Source organism: Mesoplodon densirostris, chromosome 3, assembly GCF_025265405.1.
Source record: "Mesoplodon densirostris isolate mMesDen1 chromosome 3, mMesDen1 primary haplotype, whole genome shotgun sequence".
Classification (NCBI taxonomy): Eukaryota; Metazoa; Chordata; class Mammalia; order Artiodactyla; family Ziphiidae; genus Mesoplodon; species Mesoplodon densirostris.
In genome coordinates, this window is record NC_082663.1 from 128,831,982 (window position 1) to 128,859,835 (window position 27,854).

The 27,854-nt window shown below is 50.6% G+C and overlaps 1 protein-coding gene across 1 annotated transcript in view; it reads left to right on the forward strand.

Annotated features, from left to right (window-relative positions):
• Positions 1–27,854, forward strand: part of PPARGC1B (PPARG coactivator 1 beta) — a 107,702-nt gene that overhangs the window by 63,275 nt on the left and 16,573 nt on the right. Inside the window, exons 2-4 of the mRNA XM_060092050.1 lie at positions 15,918–16,091; positions 23,194–23,409; positions 26,755–26,871. Of these exons, the coding sequence (XP_059948033.1) occupies positions 15,918–16,091; positions 23,194–23,409; positions 26,755–26,871 (507 nt within the window). The remainder of the gene's footprint in view (positions 1–15,917; positions 16,092–23,193; positions 23,410–26,754; positions 26,872–27,854) is intronic.

Consider the following 27,854-nt stretch of genomic DNA (forward strand, 5'->3'; position numbering starts at 1 on the left):
AACTTGGCTATGGTTGTGCTGTGTCCAGCAGCCTGGAGAGGGCTGGGGTGAAAGCAGGAAGCCGTGGCTGCCGATAAGTTGTGAGTTGATGGTGGTGTGGACTGGGACAGTCTGAGCTTGAAGGGTTAACGCAGTGATTGGCTGTAGAGGAAGTTCGAGAAGCCCAGAGGGCTGCTTCTATTCCAGCAGTTGCTTCAGGTCGCCTGTGTAATAATCTCAGGAATTGGCCGTTATCTTTTGAGCACTTACTTTGCACCAGACACAATGCAAGCTCTTCTCATTAAATCCTCGTAAGAACCCTAAGGCTATTATTACTATCTCCCATTTTACTGAGGCCCGGAGAGGTTAAATCACACAGCTCAGCCCCCCCATTGTCCAGCTCCTCTGGGTTGACAGTCCCTTGGATTGGTGTCCTCCAGCCAAATTTGACCCTTCTCAGGGCGCAGCCTGAGCCCCCAGCTTCTGTCTGGTTGCTCCAGTGACCCTTGGTGCTGTGTCCACCCTGGCCACAAGAACTGATTCAGAGCTGGGCTGGAAAGGCAGTATGTGACCTGAGGGGACACAACCCAGTGGCCCTTGCTCCTCCATCCTCAGCCCTTTGGCTTCTGACATGAGCTGAAACGGCTGTGTCTCTGGGTTTCACATGTTCATCTGCCTCTTGGGGATTCAGATGGTCTCTGCTGCTTGTCTTTATTTTGCTTCTTTATTTCCTCTGCTCTCCTCCTTTCCCTTTGCTCCCACCCTGTCCCCATCTGTTGCTGCCCCATGGGGGTCTTTTCCTTGCCTCCCAGATGTACAGGCAGGACTTGGAATGGAAACAGAGGCCTTCTTCCTTCTGGCCTTTCAGGAAGGAAAGAAACTAGCAATCTGGGCAGCTGTCACCTGCGGGGCACTGGGCTAGACTGTTGGCATGTGTGATCTTACGTAACGCTCACAGCAGTCCCGTGAAGTGTACACATTATTATCTTGACTCTACAGATGCAGACGCTGGGGCTTGAAGGATTTAGGTGCTGAACCAAAGGTCACATGTTACAATTGGTCTTCTGATTTAAAATCTTTTGTTCCCCAAACTTTAATGTGCCTACGAATCACCTAGGGATCTTATTAAAGTGCAGATTCTGATTCAGGAGGATTCAGCCTGAGATTCTGCAGAATTGAACAAGCTCCAGGCCCTGCTGATGCTGCTGGTCTGTGGACCGCTCTTTGAGCGGCAGAGTGAGGGGCTAGCAGATCTCCCACATGTCCTCCCGTGACACCATGGCAGACACACACCATGTGACGTGTCCCTCAGTGATCATCACCTCCATCTCCACCATCTTTCCCCCTTGTTAGGGATTGCTGATGGGGCACCTGAAGGTTTGCTACTATGCCCAGGATGTCACAGGCTGACCCTGCATGTCCTGAAGCCCCAGCTGACTGATCACGGTCTCCAAGCCTGCCCAGTTTGGGAATATAGGGAAACTGAGGCTCAGAGAAGTAGAGGGACTCGTCCAAGTTCCCCACTGCCAGTAGTGCAGAGAGTTCAAGGTTGTGCCTCCTAATCAGTGATATTTTTGCTTCAACTAAGTCAGAGGTCTGGGAGTTTTAGTGCTGTTCCTCTCTTTAACTTGCTTAGTGACTTTAGGCAAGTTACTTCCCCTCTATGAACCTCAGCTCCCCCATCAGAAAAATGGCTTAACCTCTGCCCTGTTGTGAGGATCAAATGGGAGAACGTCTAGTTTACAGGCATAAAAGATTTTTATGAGCCCCAGGATTCCTAATCCTGGCAGGGTGGAAGGAACCTAGTAGGTCAGAGATGTGGGTTCAGGTGGCACTTACATGCAGGGGTGATGGGAACTTCACTCCCTGAAAGATCTCACTGTTCTCTCTTGGAGAGCTCCCCACTTCCTGCCTGTTTCTCTGCAAGCTGCGGTGATAACCAAGCATTGTCAGATGGCGTCCATTTTCTAGCTCAGGTGCCTGTTATTCCACCGTTAGGGCCCTGGCTTTGGTTGGGGAGCCAGTGGCAATATCACCCTGTGGGCCACCTCCCTGTTACTTAAGAAGAAGGCAATGGAAAGGTATGATTTGTTTGACACAAATTCACTTTACATGCCCGGTGAACATACTTCTACGTGAGGCAGGTTTACTGTGGCTGGAGGCAGCCAGTGCCTCAGGCATGGGGGGCGTGAGTGAGTGGGCCCTCACTGACCACATGACTAGGGAGGGCCTGCTGGGGCCAGAGAGAATCTGTTTCCCACCAGCTTCATCTGGGAGCCCACGGGTCTGGGTTTCTCATCATCTGACCACTGTGAAATGTATTTCCTTAAGGGAATAAATGGATGCAGAAGGACACACCCCTGCCTCCCCCGCCCCCTCCCCAGGAAAGGCGGGTGCGTGAGAGGGAGACCTTGCAAGCCTCACGGCAGTGTGGGGCAGCGATGCCTAAACTGACCTGGGAAACCGGAGCTCTACTCTCCCGGCCCACCTCCACTCATCCCACAAAGACTTAGTGAGCACCTACTCTGTGCCAGACACTGTTCCGGGCACTGGGATTCAACAGAGGACAAGTCTGGACCACTGCCGTCGTGCAGCTGGTATTCTGGAGGGGAGACAGACAGTCCCTGGGTTCATGCTGTGGATAGCACGTGGGGACATAACCCATAGTGTTCAGGGGGTTGAATGTTGGGGAAGGCCTCTCTCACTGAGATCCAGTGCTGGATAAGTGGCCTAGAACCAGGCAGGAAGTGTCCCAGCTGGAGACCCCAAGCCGAGAGAATTTTGTTCCAGGAGAAGAAGGCTGCTGTGTCTGCGGCGTCGGGAGGACGGGAGGGCCCAGGAAATGGTGGGAGAGGCCGCAGGCTCAGGCCGCGCCAGGCCTCACAGGCCCGGTGAGGACTCTGGGTTTTTGTCAAGGGCAGTGACAAGTCAAGGCTTGTAAGCAGGCGAGTGAGCGACGGCCCCTAGTCTCAGCTACGCCTCCGGCATCCTGGGGATGGTGGGCGAGACCCAGCTTCGACTCTCTCTTCTGTGGTCTACACAGCAACTTGTTACCTGGGCTTCCTGAGCCCATAAAGACTCTCAAACATTCATATTCTGCTTAGCAAGTCACGTTACCTCACTGGGTCTCAGCTTCTTCATCTGTAAAATGGGGAAATACCAACGTTGCTGGTTTCTGAGTGGTGGATCCCACTTACTTGGGAAGTGGCTTCTTCCTCTGAGGATTCAAATGAACTCCGTAAAGCCCTTAAATTGCTGATGAAATAGCGTGTATGAACAATAGGTAAGAGTGTGTGGGTATGGGAAAATATAAAATTCTGTGCAAAATAGAATGTCATCGTATTTCTAACATGTAAGAAAGAAACAGAAATTTGGTTTTTGCCAGGCTCATAATGTTGAATTCACCCAGGTTAAATAGGAGTAGGATGGGTTGCCACTGTATGGTTTTTAGTTAATAAAAATGGAAAACCTAATTAATGAACTCCCTCATAACCCCTCCCACTTCAAAGCCCAGGGTGCTGGTGGGCCGCGGGGGTGGAGAGCATGCAGGGGGTTCCCCAGGGAGCCCAGCATGGGAACCACAGGACCAGATGGGCCGTGAGGCCCCTCCTGGCTCCCACGCTGTGCAGCGGCCCCAGCGGGGGCAGTTGTGGGTTGAGCGTTGCTGAGTCATCTCTCCCTCGGCGGGTTGTGTGTACTGGCTGACAAGCTGAGGCTGGTGTGCTGGTGGCTGAGCCCTGGCCTGGGTTCTTGGGAAGCTGACTTTAGCCCCTGCCCACTGGGCTGGGGGATTCTCAGCTACCCTCTGCTCCTCCATCCACCCCGTGGTCCCCTCTCTGCTCAAACCCCCGGAGCCGGCCACCTTGGGGCTGCGCTTCCTGAGTGGGAGTGATGCTCCATGGGCTCCCCAGCACGGCTGCCATCAGCCCTGGGCAGCGTGGGGCTGGAGATGTGAGCCAGCAAGCACCTTGCTGGCCCGATGGGCATGACATTTCCTCAAATGCCATGAAGGGGCTGCCTGACCTTCACTCTCATGCCAGGACCCTCTTTCTGCCTCTTTCTGCGTTATTTATAACAGTGTTAACAGGCAAAAGGGCTTCTCAGCTGAGCCCTGGCCCAGCTTCCCCCCGTGTCTCCTGCCAGCCACGGCAAGAGACACATAAATAGAACCAAAGAACATGGAGACTGTAGGACCCCGGAGAACACCTCCAGAAGGAGTGTGCCAGGCACTTTATTTTAGGACTCCGGAACTTTTAAAATGTATTTTTATTTTTTTGTGGTAAAATATACATAACATAAAATTGGCCATTTTAAAGTGTACAATTTAGTGGCATTAAGTGCATTCATGATTTTGTACAAACGTCACCACTATCCATTCCCAGGCATTTCTTCATGCATCTCACACCTGAGGATGGCTGACACATGCCAGTCCCTCTTGCCCTGCCCTTGGGCATATTCTGATTTTGAGGGAACCCCGCAAAATGTGACGGGGAAAGGAAAGCGCCTGTTAGGTTATGATCCCGCAGCATGATTAGGGAGTTGGGGTCCCCCCATTCAGCTGCGTGAAATGGGTGCTTTCCCAGGGCTAGTAGCCCTCTGCCTTCCTTCCTGTTCAGTAAAGGCATTGGAATGGGAGGGGAGCTCCTACTTGCTGAGAGATCCATGAATCAGCTCTAATCTCTTTTCTTAAGTAAAACCTATTTATTTAGCAAACTTCACTCCTTTCATTATAAATCAGGCAAGTGTGTTGCAACTCATCTCAAAGCTGAATGCTGCTCACCATTGTGATGGATCATTTACTACCTTTGATAAAAATGTAATAACAGTTCCTCACATACAGCCAACACTTTAGAGTTTTCCTACTTCCCATCCCAAATGCCTCATTGGACAAGACTGGGACAGTTCCACAGCTACCCTAGGGTCGTGTGCCCCATTGTAGAGATGTGGAAACTGAGGCCCCAGGGAGAAGGGGTGTAGGACAGGATCTGATCTCATTTCAGTCACCTGAGCATACAGTAACTCTTTCACCCTCATTCCACCCAGGTGGGGATTAGGGTGAGGCAAAGGAGACATTTGGTTCAGACACAAAATTTAAGGAGATGCCAAAAAGCTCAGTCATCAAGATAAATCATATTTTACTGCAACATTTATATATGTTGCAATAGTTAATATGTTAATAGTCAGTGCCAAAATATCCATTTTGAACACACCACATCTTTAAATAAAGGAGGGAAGAATGCCATGCAGAGCCAAATAGTCACCTGAAGCAAAAGGAAAAATCAGCACCACTGACCTTGTCTTTATTTAGAATTTTGATATGTTGCTCATCATGGATTTTTAGGGGGCATTAATTTTGATTGTTTTCACAATATTGCATTAAATATGATCTGTCTTGATTGCTGAATGTTTTGGTGCCCAAGGCTGGTACCCTCACCTCAGCCTAATCCTAGCCCTGATTCTAGCTTCCAATGTCTGTGCACTCCTGTGACAGAGGACCCCCTCCCCAGGTCTCCAGGCCTCAAATCATCATATGCCAGGGCCTTTCAACCACTGTAGAGGGCGGCATTTGATCCCTGCAGTCTATTTTTGTGCCTGCCCTTCAGCGACTAATAAAATGTTGCTCTGGGTAGAGCTGATGTGTTGAAATGGTGAGTGTCAATGTCAGGTGGTTTGTGTGATCATATATCTTCATTCTTGACCTCTCAGAGGGGCCCGGAACCAGGAAAGAAAAGGAGCTCTCAATGCCTTTGCCCCCACAGAGTTGGACAAAACTCAAAATCGTTGTCGAATAACTGAGGCTGCCAGGCAATTTGGCCTTGTCTTGGGACTGTACAGAAAAAATGTCCATGTTGCAGTCTCTTGCTCTTGTGTACCACCCTTTCCAGTTTACAGGGCACTTCCACATGGATCTCATTTTGTTTATTGAGCAGCTACTATATGCTGGGCATTGTGCTAGGCGCTGGGAAACAGCGGTGGGGGGGGGGGAACAAGACAGACACCGAGCCTCTGGGGAACAAGACAGTCACTGCCTCTGCCCGCATGGAACTCATAGCCGGGGGGAGGTGACAATACACAAGTAGATAAATGAAAAAGGGGGAAGAGTTCTGAAGAGGGAGGGATGCCAGTGATGGTTGCACAGCAATGTGAATATACTTAGTGCCACTGAATTGCCTAGTTAAAAATGGTTAAAATGGAAATTTTTATATTATGTGTATTTCACCACAATTAAAAAAAATACCGGCAAAGGGGGGAGGGGATATCAGAGAGTGAAACGTGCTAATTGAGGGACTTAGAGCAGGTGATGGGAGCGAGATGGGCAGCCACTTTAGGATACAGTGGTCAGCAAGGCTCATCTCAGAGGGACATTTAATCTGGGATGGGGCTGATAAGAAAGGACCAGCCATGCGCAGAAGAAAGATAGAGGAGGCATCCCAGGCCGAGGGAGCTGCCAGCACAGAGGCCCCAGGGTGGAAACTCAAGCCACACAGCAGTTCCATGAGGGAGGCTGGTCTCTGGAGTTGGAAAGGGACTGTTAACCAGTCTTAACAGCAGGTGGATACCTGCACACGCTTCGCAGTTCACAAAGCGCTTTTCCTGCTGCTCCCCTGTGAATTGAAGAGGCCCTTGAATTCAAGTGCTTAAAATTGATGGCAATTGTAGGCGAACACAGTATGCGGACGACACTGCCCCTGAAACACCTTCACTCACTCTCGCTCATTCGTGTCACAGAATATACTTCACCCTTTTACTGTTTTAAAAGAAATGAAATCACTACCTTCCTGGGCCAGGGGCAGCCCGTGTTGGCTGACAGGTGCCAGGATCTGTGCAGCCACAGTGGGGTGCAGGGGTGTGGGGCGCCAGTGGCGCCCTCTGAGACCTCAGTGCCCACCACCTGCCAAGACAGCCAGGAGCTGTCCACCCCAGGTAACCTGGCCCAGGCACAGCTCTGAGAGACCTTAGGGATCTCTGTTGGATAAGGGGCTGCTTGCAGACAACAGGGAGGAGAAAAGGAGATGCCCAAGATAACACCTGTCCCAGGAGACTGTCTGCCTCAGTGTCCTTATCTGCAAAATAAGAGAGTCATCTCTAGAAGTATTTCCACAGGCTCTTCCAGTGCCAAAAGCCCCAGTTCTGTGTTCTGGGAGTCCATTGTAAGGATTTATTTCCTATACAATGCAAGCTGCAATCCATGTCCAATAGCCACCTTATTCGATGAAGAGCAGGAACTACAGCTGGGGGTTGGTGGGGTGGGTGGAGGGCTGGAGAGGGGAATTCCTCGGAAAAAGTCAGTGAGAGTACGAAATCATAAAACATAATACCTAACGTTGTTGTTTAATGAAGCCATATGGCATGCACATTCATTATTGCCAGTCTTTTGCTCTAGGACTGCTTGTGCTGCCGACACTGAAATCCCAAGCTCTCTCTCCTGCCTGGTCCACACCCACGCTGCCAGGGCTCCTATTTCCAGATTGGGGGTTCACTCAATTGGATTAAGAATTTAGACTCAAGCAATCTAAGTGCAGAATCCTTCAGATTCTTGCCAGGGCCTCCCTAATCTTTCACTGTTAGCTCACCCACACATAATTTGACAGCAGGGTTTTTGTATGTTTTTTTTTTTTTAAAACAGCTCAACTTTATTGAGTCCTTCCACAGCCTTCAACTTAGTTTCCATCACATTCTCTTCTTTTATACTCAGATTTTCTGTTGATGAACCATTTCATTAAAGTTTGTAATTATTGGAATTCCCTGGTGGTCCAGTGGTTAGGACTCCACGCTTCCACTGCAGGGGGCACAGGTTCGATCTCTGGTTGGGGAACTAGGATGCTGCAGGTGGCATGAGCGCCCCCCCCCCCCCCAAAAAAAACCAAAAAACAAGACTTTGTAATTATAGTAACAAATGGGTTTGGGAAGAAACACAAATGACATTGAACAAACAACCCAGCTGCTGGAGACAGATGTGTGCATGATCTGGAGGGTTGTCTCTGAGACTCTGGGGCGCCTTGGGCCTTAGTAATGTGTGTTGTTACAGGAGGGGATGAAGAGTGTTGGTTAACCCAGGCGGTTGCTCAGGGGAGTGTCTGTTGTACCAAAGGCCTGAGAGGGCCTGGTTAGGATTAGGTTTGGTGGCAAGTAACAGAAAACTGCCCCAAATGATGAAGACTTTGACAGGCTCCACGTTGAGTCCTCCCTCATGTACTGAGGTGGATATCCCAGGGCCGATTGGCACTTAGAAATATCAGGGACCCCACTTCCTCCATCCTATTGCCTCGCCTACCAAGCAGAGCTGCCTTCCCAAGGTCACTGGTAACTGGTCGTCCTCTCAGCCTGGCCTTGTAGTCCAGTTCTGAGCACTGGACCCATTTTGCTCTCTGGGCTGGAGGACACACTCTTGCCAGGCCTGGTGACCTTCTGTCGGATCACCTTACGCTAAGCCCTGAGCGGGTAGCTGCGTAGCTGGGGCTTGGGGCCCCGCTGAAAAGCGCTGAGCATCACTGAGTTTGTGCTCGGCAGGCCTGGGGCCAGATGCTCCTGCGTGGAAAGGGCCTCCATGATGTTTTGAGACACTTAGCCTTGAGTGTTTTGGCGGGAGATCCTTTCAATGGTCTGATTTATCTTTAAGCTCAGGGTGTTTTGTTCTTTTAGGCTGAGCTCAGAGCCCCTGTGTTTTCTACTTATTCTTCCTGGAGCTTAATTTTGTCTGTGACTCCTGAGGCTTATGAGGATGCTGTAGTATTTCTCTGAGGTCTAAAAATCAATTACTCTTCCTACTGTTCTCCTGGAAGCATCTTCAGGAGTTTTGTACTAATTTGGAAGACAGTGGGAAGCTTAGGTTTTGTTTTTTTGTTTTGTTTTTTTTGGATGTAAAAGAGATGAATCAGTCATAACTTTTTCATTGATAGGTGACAAACTCCAGCTGGCACATAATCTGGAAAGGGACCTTATTCACTCACATAATTGTGGAGTACAGGGAATAGACTGGCTTCAGGCACAGCTGTATCCAAGTGTTTAAATTATTTTTATCGGGAACACATCTCTCTTTGCTTCTTGACTCTGCACTCCCTGTGCTGGCTTCATTCTTGGGCAGGCTCTTCCCAGGTGGAAGCAAAGATGGCTCGCAGCGTCTCCAGAATTAAATCCAACCAGCTGAGCACCCTTGTCCACATGCTCCAGCACATTCCTGGTGTTCACTCTGACCCACCCCTGTGAACCAGTTGCTGTGATCACTGGATGAGACCCTTTAATTGGCCAGGCTGTGCTTACCTGGACCACCTGGATTCGGGGGAGGGATGACTTCCCCAAGGAGATCAGTGGGCTGCCACCATTAGGAAGGGGAATGGGTGGGAGGCCAGCCAAATAACAGACATAGGAGGAGAAAAAGGAAAACATCTGTGTAATGAAATGGCTTTGTGGGGACATCATGAATACTTACTTCACTTCCTTCCTAGAAAGCAAGGAGAGGTACAGGGTCATAGGTCTAGAGCAGGCTGGGTCTAATGAATCAGCAGTGGCAGGTAAGGCTCCGGGTTGCGAAGGCTCGGGGCTCAGTGGCAGGTAGAGCCCTGTTTGGTTACTGGTATCCGCCAAGTTAGGGAGGCGGGAAAGGTGAGCTGAGTGCCAGGTACCTACCACCCTATCAGATCTCATGCCCAGGCCAGTCTGGGCATTCCTAACAGTAATTTAAAGGGAAAACTTGCCCCAGACCATCAAATACAACTTCTTGTCAGTGAAGGACGCTTTGTAGGGCAGTATTTAGGGCATCCAAGATGGCAGTAAAGAAGTGTGTGAGGGGCTTCCCTGGTGGCGCAGTGGTTGAGAGTCCACCTGCCGATGCAGGGGACACGGGTTCGTGCCCCGGTCCGGGAGGATCCCACATGCCGCGGAGCGGCTCGGCCCGTGAGCCATGGCCGCTGAGCCTGCGCGTCCGGAGCCTGTGCTCCGCAATGGGAGAGGCCACAACAGTGAGAGGTCCGTGTACCACAGAAAAAAAAAAAAAAGAAGAAGTGTGTGAGGCCTGGGTGGGAGGCCTGCTCCCACCCTCCAGGGCAGGCCCAGAGAGAGCCAGCGTGGTCTGGCTGTTAGGGCAAGATCATCCGCCAAGAGAAACCATGAGCGATGGTAACGCTGGAATGGGGGCTGGTGGAGGTTGAAGAACGTAGGATTGAGGGCATCAGCGGGTTTAGGACTGAGCATATGGGTCGTGAAGCACTGACCCTCTGAAATGTCCTGCTTTCCCATCAGTCAAGTGGGGACGTTGACCACTGCCTACTTCCTGCATCTTGGGAAGGTACCAATGAGACCATAGCTGTGAACATCTCTTGAATGTCAACTATAAATGCTGTATCTGTGACCACCATTCACGGGGTGTCTGACACGTGCCAGGCTCCTGACCTGTGATGTTTTATCTTTCTAAGAACACCGTGAGATAGGATGCTTTTTTATTATCCCCATTTTGTCAGTAGAAACTAAGCCAGCAAAAGTTAGGTTCCTGACCGCAAATGATGAGTGTTAGTAGCCAAGCCAGGCCTAGCCCTTTATCCTTCTTCTCTAGGCCTCCTTCCATTTCTATACAGACCTTCTCTCTGCGTCTTTGTCTCTCCCTCTGTAAATTCATTTATTTATTCTACCTAAATACTTACCCCAAGCCTATGTGGGTCACAGAAACTGGATAAGTGCAGTACGGAATTGTACTTGCAAATGCTTGTGCAAGAGGGGGTCCATAGGGTCTTTGTGTTTGATGGTCTGTTTTCCAGAGGGGGCAGTGAGAACCCGAGAGAGGAGGTGACCCACTGAAGGATGCCTAGTGAGTGCGGACAGGCCCAGAACCCAAGTTCTGTTAGTGCAGCCACCCCTCCCCCTCTCCTGCTTCCTTCCACTCACAACTCTGAGAATGTGCTCTGGGCCAGGCGCTAAGCTAGGTGATTTGCTGATTGTAAGTAAAGCGGAGCCACCAATTTTTCCTGAAGATGCATTCTTTCTTAAACAGGGAATCGATTTGCGACTAGATACCCAGGCTTCCAGTGAAGCAACTTAGAATCTGGATGAAGCACCATTAATCCACTGCCGGGGCCTTTATCTCCCTGGCTTGGGGCAGCTACAGCCCGTTCAGATCAGCAGTGTGGTGTCCCTGGAGGAATGGATACAGAAGGTTCTGCAACCAGAGGGGGGTGTCCCGAGTGTGTCAGGGGTGTGAGCAGACTGGTGGTGGGGACCACAGGGGGCTGTGCATGCGGGGCTGGTGCACAATGCAGCACATGTGGCCCCAGACCTGTCCCTGCTCAGCTACAAACTAGCCCTGTGACTTGGGTCTTTCTCAAACTTTTCCCAAAGCTCCATCTCCCCATCCATAAATGGGAATAAATGGTCTTAAACGTTCCTTCTCACGTTCAGAAGCAGGATGTCGGGCAATGGCACAGGCTTTGTTAGGGAGCCAGGAGACCTGGGGTTTGAATCTCAGCTTTACCTTTCTGGGACCCTGGGTGCTATGGGTTGAATTGTGTCCTCCATACAAAGGTATCTTGGTGTCCTAAGCCCTAGTACCTCAGAATGCGACCTTATTTGGAGATAGGGTCTTTACAGAGGCAATCAAGTTAAAATGAGGTCATTAGGGTGGGCCTAATCTAAGGGGAAATTTGGACAGACAGGCGCACGTAGAGGGAAGGCAATAGGAAGAGACACAGGGACAAGATGCCATCCACTAGCCAACCAGACAGGCCTCAGAAGGAGCCAACGCTGCCAGCATCTTGATCTCAGACTTCTAGCCTCCAGAACGGAGAAGAAAAATATTTCTGTTGTTTAAGCCACACAGTCTGTGGTGCTTTTTTACGACAGCCCTGGCAAACTAATACAAGTGACTGGATGTCTGAGTTTCCTGATTAGTAACATGGGGACAGTGACCCCTGCCCTGTAGCATCGTTATAAGAATCTGCTGAGAGGATGTATATAAGACACTTAGTGTGGCCCTTGGCATATAGAAAGTGCTCAGTAATAGCAGTGGCTTAGCCTGTGCTGTGACCCCCCTACCTCCCATTCCGTGGGTGGGTCCTGCTGGGGCTGCCCGGTACAGAACAGGAAGGCTTCAAGTCAGACCTTTCAAAGAGAGCTGGGTCACCCGAGGCACCCCTTCAAAAGCCTCTCTAAATATGGAGAGGGCCAGAGAAATCACTATTAATGCAATCCTTAATGGTTTTTAGCTGGAGAGTGGCCTCAGCCCTAATTGACAAGGCCTTGAAGCTGAGGTTTCTTTTTTTTTTTTTTTTTTTTTTTTTTGCGGTACGCGGGCCTCTCACTGTTGTGGCCTCTCCCGTTGCGGAGCACAGGCTCCGGACGCGCAGGCTCAACGACCATGGCTCACCGGTCTAGCCGCTCCGCGGCATGTGGGATCTTCCCGGACCTGGGCACGAACCCATGTCCCCTGCATCAGCAGGTGGACTCTCAACCACTGCGCCACCAGGGAAGCCTGAGGTTTCTTTATTTTTATGCCCTGGGTACACTTTGAGTATGTCAAGCTGCTCTGGGTAATCATTAAGTGCAGTAGTCATGGCCACTTGATGGGCATTTTGTAAAGGAGGTGGCATGGCTTTCATGGGAAGGACACTCATTGGATAACCCTGAGCAAATCCGTTATCCTCCTTGGGCCTCAGTTTCCATAGGTGCAAAGTGAAGGAGGTAGACCAACCAGGTCAGGAGTTCTTAGCTGTGTCTGTGAAGGGCTAGAAGTTAAGTCTAAATTCCTTGCACGCACATGCACTGTGCACACGTATCCATAGCTAGTTCTTGAAGGTGCATCGGTCTCCTGAATTGTCCACAAAGACTTGCATGGACAACCTCTCAGGGCTGCTGGTTCCTGGCTGGTCTGGGATTCTGGAACTCTGATTTAAAAGCTGTTTCTAAGACTCAAAAAGCAAGTCCTGTAGAGGTGGCTGCTCTGAGTTTCTAGCACAGGCTGGTTCTAGAACATATAGAAAGAGCTCCCCAGAGAGCTTATAGCTGGGGCTTTGCTGGCCAGGGAGGCTCTGGCTGCCTAGCATCCTTGTCTGTCTACTTTTGGCCTTCCCTCCTGCTCCACAGGCCCTCGGTGCTGTCCTCCCAGCCCCGCCACCTGCTCCTCTCCTGGATGCTACACTGGCCTAACCCATCTGCCTGCTTCCCACCCCCATCACACTTGGCGCAAAACCCAAATCCCTTCAATCCCTACCTGATCCGGCCTCCACCTGCCTCTCTGAAGGCATCCTCTCCCTCCCCCTACTCTAGGGCTGAGCTGTAGCCTCACTGGGCTTTGGTCAGTACCCCATTCTCTACGCTTGGTCCCCACCTGGATCTTTGACTTTGCTGGAAGCTCTCTGCCTGGAAGCTTCTTCTCCACATTTTCCACTGCCTGGCTCCTCCTTCAGGTCTCAAACCAGACGTCAGCTCCTCCAGGAAGCCTTCTGTCACCCCATCTAAGTAGATTCCCCTCCTCTTGTCCTCCATCAGTGCACCTGGTTTGTTTCTTTTGTGGCACTAGCACAATCTGTAATGAAATATTTATGTGTTTTCTTCCCCCACTGAGATGTCAACAAATGAAGGAAAGACCTGAGTCTTATACATCACAGTGCCTGGCTCACAGTAGCATTTAATAAATGCTTGTAGGCCCCCGCTATCATGCACGCCTCAAATTTAAATACTAACAACACCAAGTACTGTTGAGGGCGTGGAACAATAGAAACTCATATGGCTGGTGGGAGTGTGCAATGGCACCACCACTTTGGAGAGCAATTTTGTAGTTTTTTTTTTTTTTTTTTTTGCGGTACGCGGGCCTCTCACTGTTGTGGCCTCTCCCGTTGCGGAGCACAGGCTCTGGACGCGCAGGCTCAGCAGCCATGGCTCACGGGCCCAGCCGCTCCGTGGTATGTGGGATCTTCCCGGACTGGGGCATGAACCCGTGTCCCCTGCATTGGCAGGCGGACTCTCAACCATTGCGCCACCAGGGAAGCCCCGATTTTGTAGTTTTTAATCAAGTCACACATACGCTTACCACAGGACCCAGCAATTCCACTCCTAGAGATTCACCCAAGAGAAATAAAAACATAGGTCCACACAAAGACTTGTACACACGTATTGTAGGCTTGTTCATCACAGGCAAAAACTAGAAACAAACCAATCATCCGTCTAGAACAGGCAAGACCACTGTACCGCCATAGTCCAACTGGGCAGGGGAAGATCCGCAGCCCCCGGAGGGAGCTGCGAATCCTCACAGGAGCGACGCAGGACTTAATATTCATGGATGTTGAACACAAGTGGATAGGAGAAACACCGGGCAGATGGAGGGCAGGCGTGGTCAGGGATGTCCCTGGAGACATACTCTCTGGGCACCGTGCTGCCTGGCCTGAGAGCAGGGACTGACCGCTTGGGAGAACCCAGCCCCGGTGCTGCCCGTGTGTGCAGGATTCTTGCAAAATGCCAATTAAGACATTTGACCCAAATTCGGATAAAAGCCTTTTTCCTGTGTCAAGTTGAGCTAATAATATACATTTATTCATAATTTATGAGGCCTAGTAAGTGGGAACAATTAAGGAAAAGGTCTGGATAAAACCTATTTCTCTTAAGTGTCACACAAGCCTGTCTCTGTTCTCTAAAGAGGTTCCACCCTCCTCTGCCTGCCATGAAACTCTGTTGTTATTATTTTTAAAAATTTGTTGTCATTACTGCATTTATTGAGCAACTTACCAAGCCAGGCTACGGCATTGCCTCCTTTAATATTAACTGTAGGAGACAATTGTTGTTCCATTTTACAGATGAGTCAGTTGAGCTTCAGAGAGGTGAAGGGACTTGCCTAAGGCATCACAGCTGGTGAATGGGGATTATGATTCAGGTCTGCCAGACCCCAGCGCCTGTAGTGTCCTGTTTCTGTGTTAGCCTCCCTACTCAGGCTGTTTCTGAATCTGCAAGGCAGCCCTTCTGTTGGTAACTGTTAAACTTGGGAGACCGGGGTGCGAAGGTGACTACCTTCTGAGTCCACAGGTCTGGGGTTAGGCCTGAGAATCTGCATTATTTCTTATAGGTTCCCAGGTGGTTCTGCCCCTGCCGGTCCTGGGACCACCCTCTGAGAAGCACCAGTTTCGGTCGGTACTGTTACCAGGTCCTCCATTCTACCCCACCCACCACTGGCAGGTGGGTTTATGGCCTTCTAGACCTTTTCCTGTGTACTGGCGCAGTATTCTCATACGTATTATCGTGAGAAATGTGTAGCTTGAGTCTGTCCCATTCTTTTTACACATGTGGGGTAATATTTTACTTGCTGATATTCTGCAGTTTAGTATTTTATTTAACATGCCATGGAGGACATACATAACGGCCTCATTCTTTTCAACAGCACTGTTCTATGATATAGGTGATTATAGCTTTACTTACCTATTGTCTACTGATGGATGGTCTTCCACACTTTAGACATTACAAATATTCCTGGGAACATGGGTGAGCATTCTTCCAAAACACAGCAATCATTCAATGATGTCATCTCTTGTTGTTATTGCTTTTTGTTGTTTCATTATTCCTATAGAGGGGTTGTTGCCTTCCGGAAATCCCCTTTCAGGTGGAAGCAGTTGTATAAAGGAATAGATCTCTATTTATAGGTTGTAATAAAGTTTTCAACAAAATATTTCTGGTAAGAGAATAGAGGTGCTATGCGGGCAGGGCTTTGAGGGGTGTATAGGAGTGCAGAGGAGGCGGGGACGGAGCAGCAGGAAGGGGGATTTGTACTGCCAGGGCCTGACTTAGCTCGTGGTAGATTCAACAGTTGCAAGAGGATGCGGCTTTACATTTCTTGGTCGCTTGGCAAAATCGGGCCTCGGACAAAGGCAGCCACAGGTTCAGACTGGCAGCATCCTGAGTAAGAGGGTCCCTGCTGGGGTCTAACCAAGCTCAGCTCTGACCCGCCTCCTTCCTTCCTGTCTCCTCAGGGCGGGGGATCTGGGGAGGAGCAACTCTGCGCTGACTTTCCAGAGCTAGACCTCTCCCAGCTGGACGCCAGCGACTTCGACTCGGCCACCTGCTTTGAGGAGCTGCAGTGGCGCCCGGAGAACTCCGAGACCGAATCCAGCCAGTACAGCCCCGACGATCCGGAGCTCTTCCAGGTATGCCCTCTGGAACCTCGCTGCCTCTCTCTCCCCCTAAAAGCCCGGCTCTGCCCTGAGCCATCTTCTACACTTGCTCATGCAAAGAAGTCTCCTCATCCACCAAAGCTCTTGGGACCCTGTCTCTTGTCCCGGGTCTGCACTTGATCTTGGGCAGCTCTTGCCCCCCTTGCCAGGCTGTGTTATCGCCCCTGGGAAGTGAGGGCTCGGAAGAGCTGCTCTCTCTATGTCCCCAGTCAGAACCGAGTCCCTCTGTGAGCCAGAGCGGGTTCCAAGGCCTCCCTTCCCTGTATGGTCACAGTGAACTCTCATTCCCACCCTGTGAAGCAGGTGAGATTATTCCCCCATTTTACAGATGAGGAAACTGAGGCTTGAAGAAGTTTAGTCATGGGTCTAGGGTGATTTACCTCGTCGGTAGCCGAACTAGATTTAAAACCAGTTTGCGTGCCTCCTGAGCCAGAGCTTTATAACCATGCTGAAGCCATAATGGGAATGACTCACATTCTCTGTTTGTGTATATTAACTCGCTTAATTTTCTTAACAACTCACACACAGGAGTATAGTTATCTCCATTTTTCAATTGGAGCCTAGCAATTCTTTAACAAGAGGCAGTGCCAAGAACTGCAGTGCATATCTATGCATCCGCCTCTGTTCTCAGCTTTGGAGGCGCATTTCCTTTAAGAAGGCCTCGAACATGGGGTAATGTGATGTCTGGGATTTGCATCAGAATAAAGTAATCCCTACATGCATTTGCGTTTGTGGGTGTGGGTGCATGGCATGGAGGGTAATAAGTGAAATATGATTGGCTACGTTGAAGCTGGGTGATGGGTACATTTGGACTCATTATTCTTTCCTTGAAATATGCTCCCCTGTAAAGATTGGAGGAAGAAGCCATAGTTCCCTGTGTCTGTCTGGCAAGATGATGATGATGATGATGATGATGATGATGATGATGGTGATGCCTGGCAATATAATAATAACAATAGCAAAAACAATAATAATAACATACCATGTGCTAAGTCAGTGTGCCATGAGCACCATCTCAAATAGTACTCCTGACAGATTGTATCATTCCTTCTAGAAATGTTTACGGAACTCCCTGTATGTGTCAGACACTGTGTTCAACAGTGGACTCTATGGTCTAGAGGGAAGACTGACCCTAGATCAGGTAATACATAAACAAACAGTGGTCACTTGTGACATGGGCACAGTAAGAATAAACCTGGGATGAGAAGAGCATCTAAAGGCTGGGTGGTCAGGAAAGGCCTTTCCGAGGAGCAGATGCTTCAGCTGAAGGAGGAGGAGCCATGTGATGAGTGATGATCACAGAGCCAGGAAGCAGGAAAGCTTGCTGTGTTGGGACCCGAAGGGCTGGAGCAGTAGCTAAGGGGAAAGTGCCAGGCAATAGTTGGGGGGTGGAGGTGGGCTAGGAGGGGCCAGATCATGCAGGCTCTTCCGGGCCATGTTAAGGAGTTGGATTTTTCCCAAGATTATTCTAACCTGTCGGTAGAAAAACTATTAGTAACCCATTTTACAGGTGAGGAAAGTGACGCTCAGAGAGGTTAGGTAACTTGCCCAAGGCCATACAGTTAGGAAGGGTCAGAGTGTAGACTCTAACACAGGACCCCAAACCCCTCGCTGTTGTATAACCTCTTTGCCAACCCTATGAGGATCAGCAGGGCTGGGCTCTGATTCTGGCTCTTTTCCAGGACCTTCATTCTTTCTCACAACAATGAGGTTAGCTACGCTATGCTACCCCTCCCTCAGAGGGGGCCAACTTCCAGGAAATGCTTTCATGTTATGGAGAGCTGATGAGTGAGAGGGGTTTAGATGCTGCGGGGAGACCATCCCCACCTAAACTGTACAGGCCTCACCTACTCAGAGACTGACCAGACCCACTAGTAAGCTCCTGCCAAGGTCCTACTATGTGCATGAAGTGGTCTCAGACACAAGTCAGCCTTGGTATGGCCCTTGGGCTCTTAGCACAGCAAGGAAGGTAGGAGAATCTTCACAGATGGTTAGGACTGAGCTGGAACTCTGCCCACCCAGCCCCTCTCCCCTTCATGGCCCGCACTCCACCTCTGCTCCACCCATTACACACTGGTGCGCCTCTGTGCGGTGATTATGTGGTTAGTGCCTGATTCCTCCCTGCCCCACTCCCCCATCATAAACCCCCTGAGCTTGGGGGCTGATACAGCGTTGTGCATTGTTATATCCCCAGGGCTCTGCATGGAGCCCGGCACTTTCTTGGGGCTTAAAAAATATTTGTCATATGAATAAATCCTTCCACACCCAGCTGTCATGTTAGCCCCTCCTAAGGCAGGTGGTCAGTCACTTCCTCTCTGGGCTCCCATCCTGTGTATGTGCATGCCTGTGACCTTCAGACTTCGAGCTCCTTGAGCACAAATAGAGTTTTGTTCTTCTGTGGGGCCCTTGCTCAGCGAAAAGACTCAATCATACGTGTTGAATGAAGAAACTGATTGTAATAGTTTCCTTCCTGCCAAGGACCCGACACGACCCATTCCAGAGTCCTTGAGCTGGGATACAGGGGCCAGAGGTTCTAATACCCCCTCTGCCAGTAACTGGGACAGAGTCCTTATCTGACCAGTGGCAATCATAGAGCCATGCTGCCTTGTGTCAGAGCTGTGTTCTCACAAGTCAGGTGGTACCATCACTATGGAAACAGACAGAGTGGAGAACAGCTACCCTTACAAGAGTTGACAACTGCTTGGGGGCAGGGACAGTGCCTTCCGTTTCTGTGTGCCCAGAGTCCTAGGGCCAGGGTCACAATAGGCTAAACTTAGTAAGTATTTTTGGAGGAAGCAGGTGTTTGGTTCTATCACCGTGAGCCACGTGGCCTTGGGCTAGTACCTCCTCACTGTTGGGCCTCAGTTTCCCCAGGTGAGAAATGAGGAACGAGCATGGATCAGATCAGTGATCCTTAAATCTGTTGTAGGGAGAGAGTCACTGGGTCCTTTTAGACCCTGATGACATCGGTGGACCCACCCCGAGAAAAAAGGAAGGGAAACTGATTTCCTGGGTTTCCTGCACCCCAGTTAAGCCCTGGAACGGCAGACGATTTCTGAGTGTTCTTCTGGCCCTGATAGCCTAAATTCTGTCCTGTGTCATTCCTTCAAGCTCCTCTAGGCACCCAGAATGAAGCGTTCTCCCTCAGGTTTCTTGCAGGTTCCTTTTCCTTCAGCCTAAGAGAGCTCAGGAAGGTTGGGGGTGGAGCCAAGTCTATTAATATCCCTTCCTCAGCTGATTAACTCTCCATTAATTTGCACTTTGTTTCTAAGCGGAGCCGGGAGAGCTGAGCTAACGGGCCGGGAAGAGGAGAGGGGCGGCTCCCTGTGATGTATTGTCCTAGGGTGCTGATGGCATGATGCCAAGGGCACGAATGGACTTTCTTCCCAGACAGGGTCAGGACCCCCAACCCTGCCTGGCTGTTCCAGGGCTGGAGCAGCCCAGGGAGGGCTGAGGAGAGAGCGGGGAGACCTTCTGTCAGTCATTTTGTTTTTACTCAACCTATTGGGGCTCCTTGGGGTCTCTGCCATCTGGCATTCCTTTCAGCACCATGCCTGGCACCTAGTAAGTCCTTGACCATCCTCCCCAGCCCCTCCTGACTTGCTGTGTGACCTTGGCAAGTCTCTTTCCTGGACCTTCATTCCCCCCACCCCCAAAAGAATGGCAAACAGGCTTCCTCATGAGTTCCCACTGAGACGTATCTATCGGCAGTGTTGCCTGGAGGGTTGTGGTCAGAAAGGTGGAAGGAACAAGAGCCGCATTGGTTAGCGACATGGCAGAGTTGGGGGGAGGGATGGGGACAGTAGCCCGCAGGCTGCATGTTTTTGTTTTTTTTTTTTTGTTTTTTTTTTGCGGTACGCGGGCCTCTCACTGTTGTGGCCTCTCCCGTTGCAGAGCACAGGCTCCAGACATGCAGGCTCAGCGGCCATGGCTCACGGGCCCAGCCGCTCCGCGGCATGTGGGATCTTCCCGGACCGGGGCACGAACCAGTGTCCCCTGCATCGGCAGGCGGACTCTCAACCACTGCGCCACCAGGGAAGCCCGCAGGCTGCGTGTTTGACATCCCTGGTCACTACGTGATCCCTGAAGGCCCTTCCAGCTCTGATAGTTGTGATAATTCAGAATATCTCTGGGCCATGCTTCTCTTCCTGTGAAAGAGGGAACCCTCATTCCATCCAGTGCTGATGACATCATTTCTGAATAACTTCCCTCTAGAATCTGTTTTTTGAGACACTAATCTCAGTCTCTCCCCGGTGGTCAGAGTTCATTGTTTGGTTCACTCATTCTTCCATTCAGCAGATCTGCCTGGAGCCTCCCATGCCCCAGGCACTGAGCTAGACCCAGGAACACTGCACAGAGCCCTTGTGTCACTGCCTCCAAACTGGCCTTCCTAGTAGCCTTTGGAGGGAAGCCAACCAGGGATCCTGTCTTCCCGTTGACCAGATATCAGCAAGGCTTAGAAGAGGGAAATGACTTGCCCAGGATCACCCTGTCAGTGGCAGAGCTGCTGCCACGGTCAGCCCCAAGAGTCGTCCCTGAGCCCCAGCTCCCAAGATCTTAACTCCCCATCAGGCTGGGCAGATTGCTCTGGGAACACAGGGTTGGGATTCTGGCCTGAGGATGGGGATGAGAGGCTGCCACTTGAGCCCGATTGCGTTCCCGAGCCAGAGTTCTTGGGCCTGGATCTGCCCTTGGACTCCCATCCCCAGGGCCCAGGTCAGGCTCAACCAAAACTTTTTGACCTTTTCTTTTATTCTTAGCTCTGTTCCAAAATTACAAACACATTTTTTCTCTTCTCCCCATGTCCCCCCTTCGAATTACTCAGCTGCTGATCCGGCTGCAAGGCCTGGAACAGATTTCGTGTAGCCAAAAGGCCGTCACGACATGCGTATTTCGAATGAACTTCCTGAAGAAAGGATAAACATCCTGACCTGGGATGGGAAAGAGTGCTGGGGAAGGCATCATGTGACAGAATTGCCTCCTGCCAGAACAGGCCCAGGAGCCAGGGTTTACTGAATGAGGCGCTTGGTGCCTCACCTAATAGCAGTGTGATCTCTGTGCCCCAGGGCCGGTGGGCTGGTATCTGTCGGTGGGCTGGGAGTGTGCACGCTGACCCTTGTGTTATGTCTGAGACATCAGGGAAGGAAGCTTCTTGGTTCATGTGTGTGTGCTGTGCTCCGTGTAAGCCCTGCCTCTGCCCTGGATTTGCTGTGTGGATGAATGCAACGTACCCAGGACACATTGGTCAACCTCTATGAGCCTCAGTTTCCTCAAATGCAAAATGGTGATGGGAGTAGTATCCTTCCCCGCAGAGGTTATTGTGGGGTTTACCTGAGGCAGTATTTACAAAGCCTCTCTATTCCTCTCGTCAGCCAAATTCTTTGTCCCTGGCCTTGGCACTAGGTTTTCTCTCTGCCTGGAATCTTCTTTCCTTAGCTCTTTGCCTGGCTGGTTCCTTCTCATCTTTCAAGCCTAAGTTTCAGTATTAGCTGCTCAGAACAGCCTTCTTTGACCACTGTAAAGAGCCTATGAATCTTCATCGCCTTCTTATTCTCCATCACAGCTTCCTTTTATTTTTTTCCCAGGCTTTCTCACTCTCTGAAATGATCTGATTTTGTTTCCTTGTTTAATTCTTTTCTCCACTGGAGGGTAGACTCCATGAGGACAGGGGCTGTATCAGTCTTGGGATGCTGTGTCACCAGTGCCCAGACAGCACCAGGCACAGAGTAGCCATTCAGTACATATGTGCTAGGAGAAGGGAGGGAGGGGGAAGAGGAGGGGAGGAATTGCCCATCATTATCATCATCACCATCATCCCCCCCCACCACCACCATCATCACCACCACCACCAACATCACCATCATCACCACCATCACCACCATCATCACCACCACCACCACCACCATCATCATCACCACCACCACCAACAACAACATCACCATCATCACCACCACAACCACCACCACCATCACCATCATACCCCCCCATCATCCCCACCACCACCATCACCATCATCACCACCACCATCACCACCACCAACATCACCACCACCATCACCACCACCACCACCACCACCACCATCATCATCACCACCACCACCATCATCATCACCACCACCACCAACAACAACATCACCATCATCACCACCATCATCACCATCATCACCACCACAACCACCACCACCACCACCATCACCATCATACCCCCCCATCATCCCCACCACCACCATCACCATCATCACCACCACCATCACCACCACCATCATCACCACCACCAACATCATCATCCCCATCTTCTTCATCATCATCATCATAGCAGGAATCATAGTAGTAGTAGTAGTAGTAATGAGTGCTTGTTAGGTGCCAGGCACTGTTTTCTAAGCATCTTACATATGTTAACTCAGTCCTTGACAATAACCTTATGAAGTAGGTACTGTTGTTAACAGTTGATAAATGTGAGATCTGGGATTCAGCCCCAGTTCCAGAGCCCAGGCTCCTAGCCACTGCACTAACTGCCCCTCCATGAGTGAATGAGGCAGCAAGCCCCAGGAACCCACAAGGGAATGGTAGCTGTTTTCCTCTTGCTCTGCTTTCACTGTCACGGTTGAACCTTGAAGCTTCCAGCCTTTCTACCACCTGCCTGGGCCCCAGGGTCAGAGAGACTGACCTGGGGCTACCATTGGCATAGACCAGCCTCAGGGCTCTGTCCAGGGGTTTGGACGCAGGAGGCCGTGGTGTGAAGCGGCTGTTCTTAGAGGAGGGGATGGGCGTCCCTCACGTGCACAGCCCTGGGCCTGGGGTCACATGCTGATGAGCAGCAGAGTCCAGACTGGGGCTCCTAGGCCAAGCCCCTTTCCATTTCCACCTGCTGCCTTCTCGTAAACTTCTTTGATTCTTGGAGTCCATAGCACATTTCTTGGGCATCTGCCGTCCCAGCAAACTGAGAGGATCTGAGTGGATTTGGCGGGAGCATGATGGCAGTGCAGCTGTGTGTACAGAGCAGATTTCTACACAAAGTCGCTGAGCCCAAGGCATTGACTAAGCATGTCCCCTCTCTGCCTCTCTGCTCACTGCAGATAATCGACAGTGACAATGAGGCCCTCCTGGCAGCACTCACCAAAACCCTGGATGACATCCCTGAAGATGTTGTGCATCTGGCCGCCTTCCCAGCCCTGGATGATGGAGACGCACCCTCCTGCGCTTCTGCTTCGCCTGTCCCCTCATCTGCGCCCCCCAGCCCCTCCCTGGAGAGGGCCCCGGCCTCGGCCCCTGAAGTGGATGAGCTCTCGCTGGTGAGAATCTGTTTCCAACTGAAGTGATGGTGGTGGCTTGAGATGTGGTGTCTGGTGGTAGAGGTGGTGGGTGCTGGGAAACCAGCTCCAGCCCCTGCAGGGATCTCTGTGCATCACTGGCAAGAGTTCAGGGCAGCAGCCTGGACTGGCCATGGGAGGCCTCCCTGGGCTTCGCCTGCAATGCTGTAGGCCCTTTGGGATTTCATGGATTGACCCTAAGTGTGTGTTAAACCCTTGAAATTAAATGCAAACATTTTCCTAAAGATTATGCTTACACACACAGTAAAAATTCAAGCAGGAAGTATGGATAGTTAAAAGCAAAACCTCCTTACCCATCTTATAATTGTTTTTTTCCTTCCTTAGAAGTAACCATGGCTACTGATCTGTTGTGTGACTTTCCTCTTCCACTTTTCTTTTTAACTACAAAAGGAAGCCTCCATTATATACTGCCCTGCACCTTGCTTTTCTCAAGTGAATTGTGTCTTGGGAACTCTTTCAAATGAGCAGAGGTATCTTTGTTTTATCCTTTTTGTTGGCTACATAGTGTTCCTTCATAAGGATGTACCATACTTCTTTAACCAGTTCCCTGGTTGGCAGATATGTACATTGTTTCAACTCCTTTATTGTTCCATTGCTTCAGTCTGTGTCCTGTTACTGGCCTTTGCCACTTGTAAGTGGATACAGTCCTAGAAAAGGAATTCCTTGGTCGTAGGATATGTGGTTTTTCAGTTTAGACAAATACTTCCAGTCTGCCCTCCAAAGAGGTTGGACCGGTTCGTACTTCCACCAGCAAAAGTTAAATGCTACCTGAGTGTCCGTGGAATGTAGAAACGTACACATGGCATTGCAGGTTTCTAGGGAGAAGGTCTCAGCTTTTTCAGATTCCAAAGGGTTCCAGACCTCAGAAGTTGCTGAAAGCAGTTGCCCTTGACTCGGGCTTAGGGTGCCAGAAAGCCAGATGTCCTGTCTTGTGAAGAATAGCTCATCTGTCTTGGGTTCCTCACCTTGACACTGTAGCTCCTAGGGGCTGGCAAGACTTAGCTGGAAAATCAGAGCCTGTTGGAGGTGGAAGGGGTCTTCGGTCGTGAAGAGTTAGAGCCAGACAGGCCCTTGGTGACCATAAAGTGCGACTCTGGGGAAATTGAGGCCCAGCGAGGGGAGGGCCTCTCCCAGGGTCACACAGCAAGTTGGTGTGCCAGCAAGGACTAGAACTCAGGTACTCTGACTCCTGGTCCAGGACTCCTTTCCCTCTTTCCCACTGCCTGCAAGTTCCCCAAAGCAGTGTGAAATATTTAGTAAGCACCTATGTGTGCCGGATACAAGCATATGTTCAGTCCCACATTGTGGCTCCTGTTGATAAGTGTTGTGCTTCCTTTCAGACTAGAATCAGACCTCCTGGGTTTGATTCCCAGCCCCACCAATGAATGCTTATGTGTCCCTTAGGCACCTAGCCTCTCTCTGACCCAGCTTCCTGGTCTGTAAGGTGGGGTTAATAATAGTGCTTATCTCAAAGGCGGTTGAGAGGAGTACAGCAGATTAATACATATAAAGAACTTAGAACACGGGCTTCCCTGGTGGCGCAGTGGTTGGGAGTCCGCCTGCCGATGCAGGGGACATGGGTTCGTGGCCTGGTCCGGGAGGATCCCACATGCTGCGGAGTGGCTGGGCCCGTGAGCCACAGCCGCTGAGCCTGCACGTCCGGAGCCTGTGCTCCACAACGGGAGAGGCCACAACAGTGAGAGACCTGCGTACCGCAAAAAAAAAAAAAAAAAAAAAAAAAGAAAGAAAAAAAGAACTTAGAACAGTGCCTGGTACAAAGAAGTGGCTCAAAAAGTGCTATCTGAGTGATAGTCCCAGCACAACTGGTGGTGGTGGTCATGGAACAAGAGGAATTCTGTATGGGACTCTGGAGAGGGACCACCCTGGAAGAGGTAGAGAGTGACCCTTGCTGGTCACCGGTTGTTCCCTCTCATGCCTTAGACGGCACTTTTGTTTCAGGCACTGGGCTAGGCACACAGGCAACAGATTCACCATCGAGACTCCCCGCATACCAACAGAGTTCTAGAAAGGCCCTGAGAATTTATACAGACACCCGGTTTTTAACCTGGAGACATGGGTCCCAGAGAGTCTACCTCTGGACTAATGGGGACCCGTGGACCTCTACATATATGTGTGTTTTTCTGAGGTCAGTAGCTTCTCTCATATTCTTAGAGGGACCCCTGAGTCAAAAGAGACCCAATCATTTAGAGAGAGAGAGAGAGAGAGAGACACACACACACACACACATACATACATACATACACACACACACACACACACACACACACACACACACTACCTTGGAGAAACCAAGGCTGGTTTCTCCCAGTCCTTTCCCTCTTCCTCAAGGCTGGGAGAGGGAAAGGACTCACCCAAGGTCTCACAGTGAGCTGGGATTGAACTGAATCAGAACCAGGTCCCTTGCCTCTGGTCTAAGAATCTTTTCCTGTCCACGCCAGAGAATCACAGATGTGTGTGTTGGTCTGGGGTTGAGGTAAGGTGGTGTGGCTCATCCAGCTCCTAGGGGAGTGGCCTTTACTTTGGTTCCCAGGCCTTTGGCAGTCCTCCTGTGGGTCATGTCCCTTGAGGAAACACTTGATGCTGTAGCAAAAGCCCATCATGCTTCTTGACTTGTTCTCAACCTTGGCTGTGGTAGGATCCCTGGCGAAACCCCCAGGCATACTCAGCTCCCTGCTTTCTTGGCTGGGATACACTGAGCACTTTTCCTCCGGGTACAGAAGCTCAGCAACTTTTATAGAAAATTTAGAAAAGCCAGACAAGCTTAAGCAGCTTCCACTTGTGTGAAAACAGCTGGCTGGGTTGGAAGTGATGTGTATATATATATATATATATATATATATTCTTGTATGATTGAATCCCAGCTCATGAAAGGTCACAGAAAGTGGTGTACGTGTACTACGAGTATATGCAGAATGTCCCAATCAAGTGTGTGCATCATATTTCAACAGTAGGATGGGTAGACATCACCCAACATCTGTCTGGGTTTCTCAAGATCACAGATACTCCCCTTAGGTTATTAACTCTCAAAAGGACTTACATTTTATTGGGATGCCTGTGTGGGTTTGGGATTGTTAGACAACCTGCTTTCTGTACTTAATATACGGGGAACATATTCTAGGTCATCAAGTGCCCTCCCTGTGTTCCGCCATGGCCCTGTGATGTTGGGGTCAGGGTGTGGTTGGTCCTAAGGGGCTGGCTCTGGGCCAGGCTTCTCCCTGAGGTGTACTTCCCCTGTCTCTGGCTGCAGCTCAGCCCCGGCTCCTCTCCTCTCTGTTCCTCCCACAGCTGCAGAAACTCCTTCTCACCACGTCCTACCCAGCCTCGACCTCTGACAGCCAGAAGGAAGGGACCGCCTGGCGCCAGGCAGGCCTCAGGTCCAGAAGTCAGCGGCCTTGGGTCAAGGTATTTCTGCATAGGCCCCCAGACCCACCCAGGCCTCTGGGGGGTCTCTGGGGAGGGCGGTGTGCACCTTTCCGCTCTTGTTAGAGGCCCTCAAGTTCAATCCACTTCCAGCTTCCCCCTTTGCTCATCACACAACCCTTGTCGCTGATATGCTGGGCACTGCTTGAGACCCAGGCCAGCCTGGGGTTCTAGAAAGAGCCTTGGGCTTGTTCATGTGCAGTTGACCCTTGAACAACGTGGGTTTGAACTGTATGGGACCACTTACACGTGGTTTTTTTTCAGTAGTAAATATTACAGTACTGCAGGATCCGCAGTTGGTTGAATCCACAGATGCAGAGGAACCGTGGCTGCTGAGGACTGACTAGAAGTCATATGTGAATTTCCCACTGCGCAGCAGTTCTACCCCCTGCAACCCCCACATTGTTCAAGAGTCAACTGTACCTCAGTGTTCCAGGCACTGTTAGATGTTGGGTTAGAGCAGGGACAAGGAGGATGTGGCCTGCCCTCAGGAAGCTTATGCTAATTAGGTGACAGAAGGAAACATAAGGTCCTCACTGGTACCATGGAGGCCATAAGGAGCTTGGATTTCTCTTTGTGGGGAGCCATCGGAGAGCTGAAAGCTTATCTTGAACACCCAGGAGGGAAGCAAGTCCCTTTTCCTCCTTGGGCTCCATCTTCTGAGACTTCCAAGGAGAGGTTTTAGAGGTAATTTCCCAGCGTTCCTGTTACTCAAAGCCTGCACCCAGCCCTCTTGTCCCCAGACACTGCTGCAGGGGACTGCTGTGGAGAGTCCCACCCCTTGGGGCAGAATCAGGATGGCATCTTTCTCAGACAGTGGCTCTGTGTAGGAGTCTGTCCCCTGCCTGGGCTCCCCTGGAGGGGTGGACCCTGTCCCTGTGCCCCCTCTCCCTACTTGTCCTGGCTGACCTCCCAAAACAGAGGTCCATCCCTCATGTTCCATTTTGTCAACAGGGCAGCAGCTA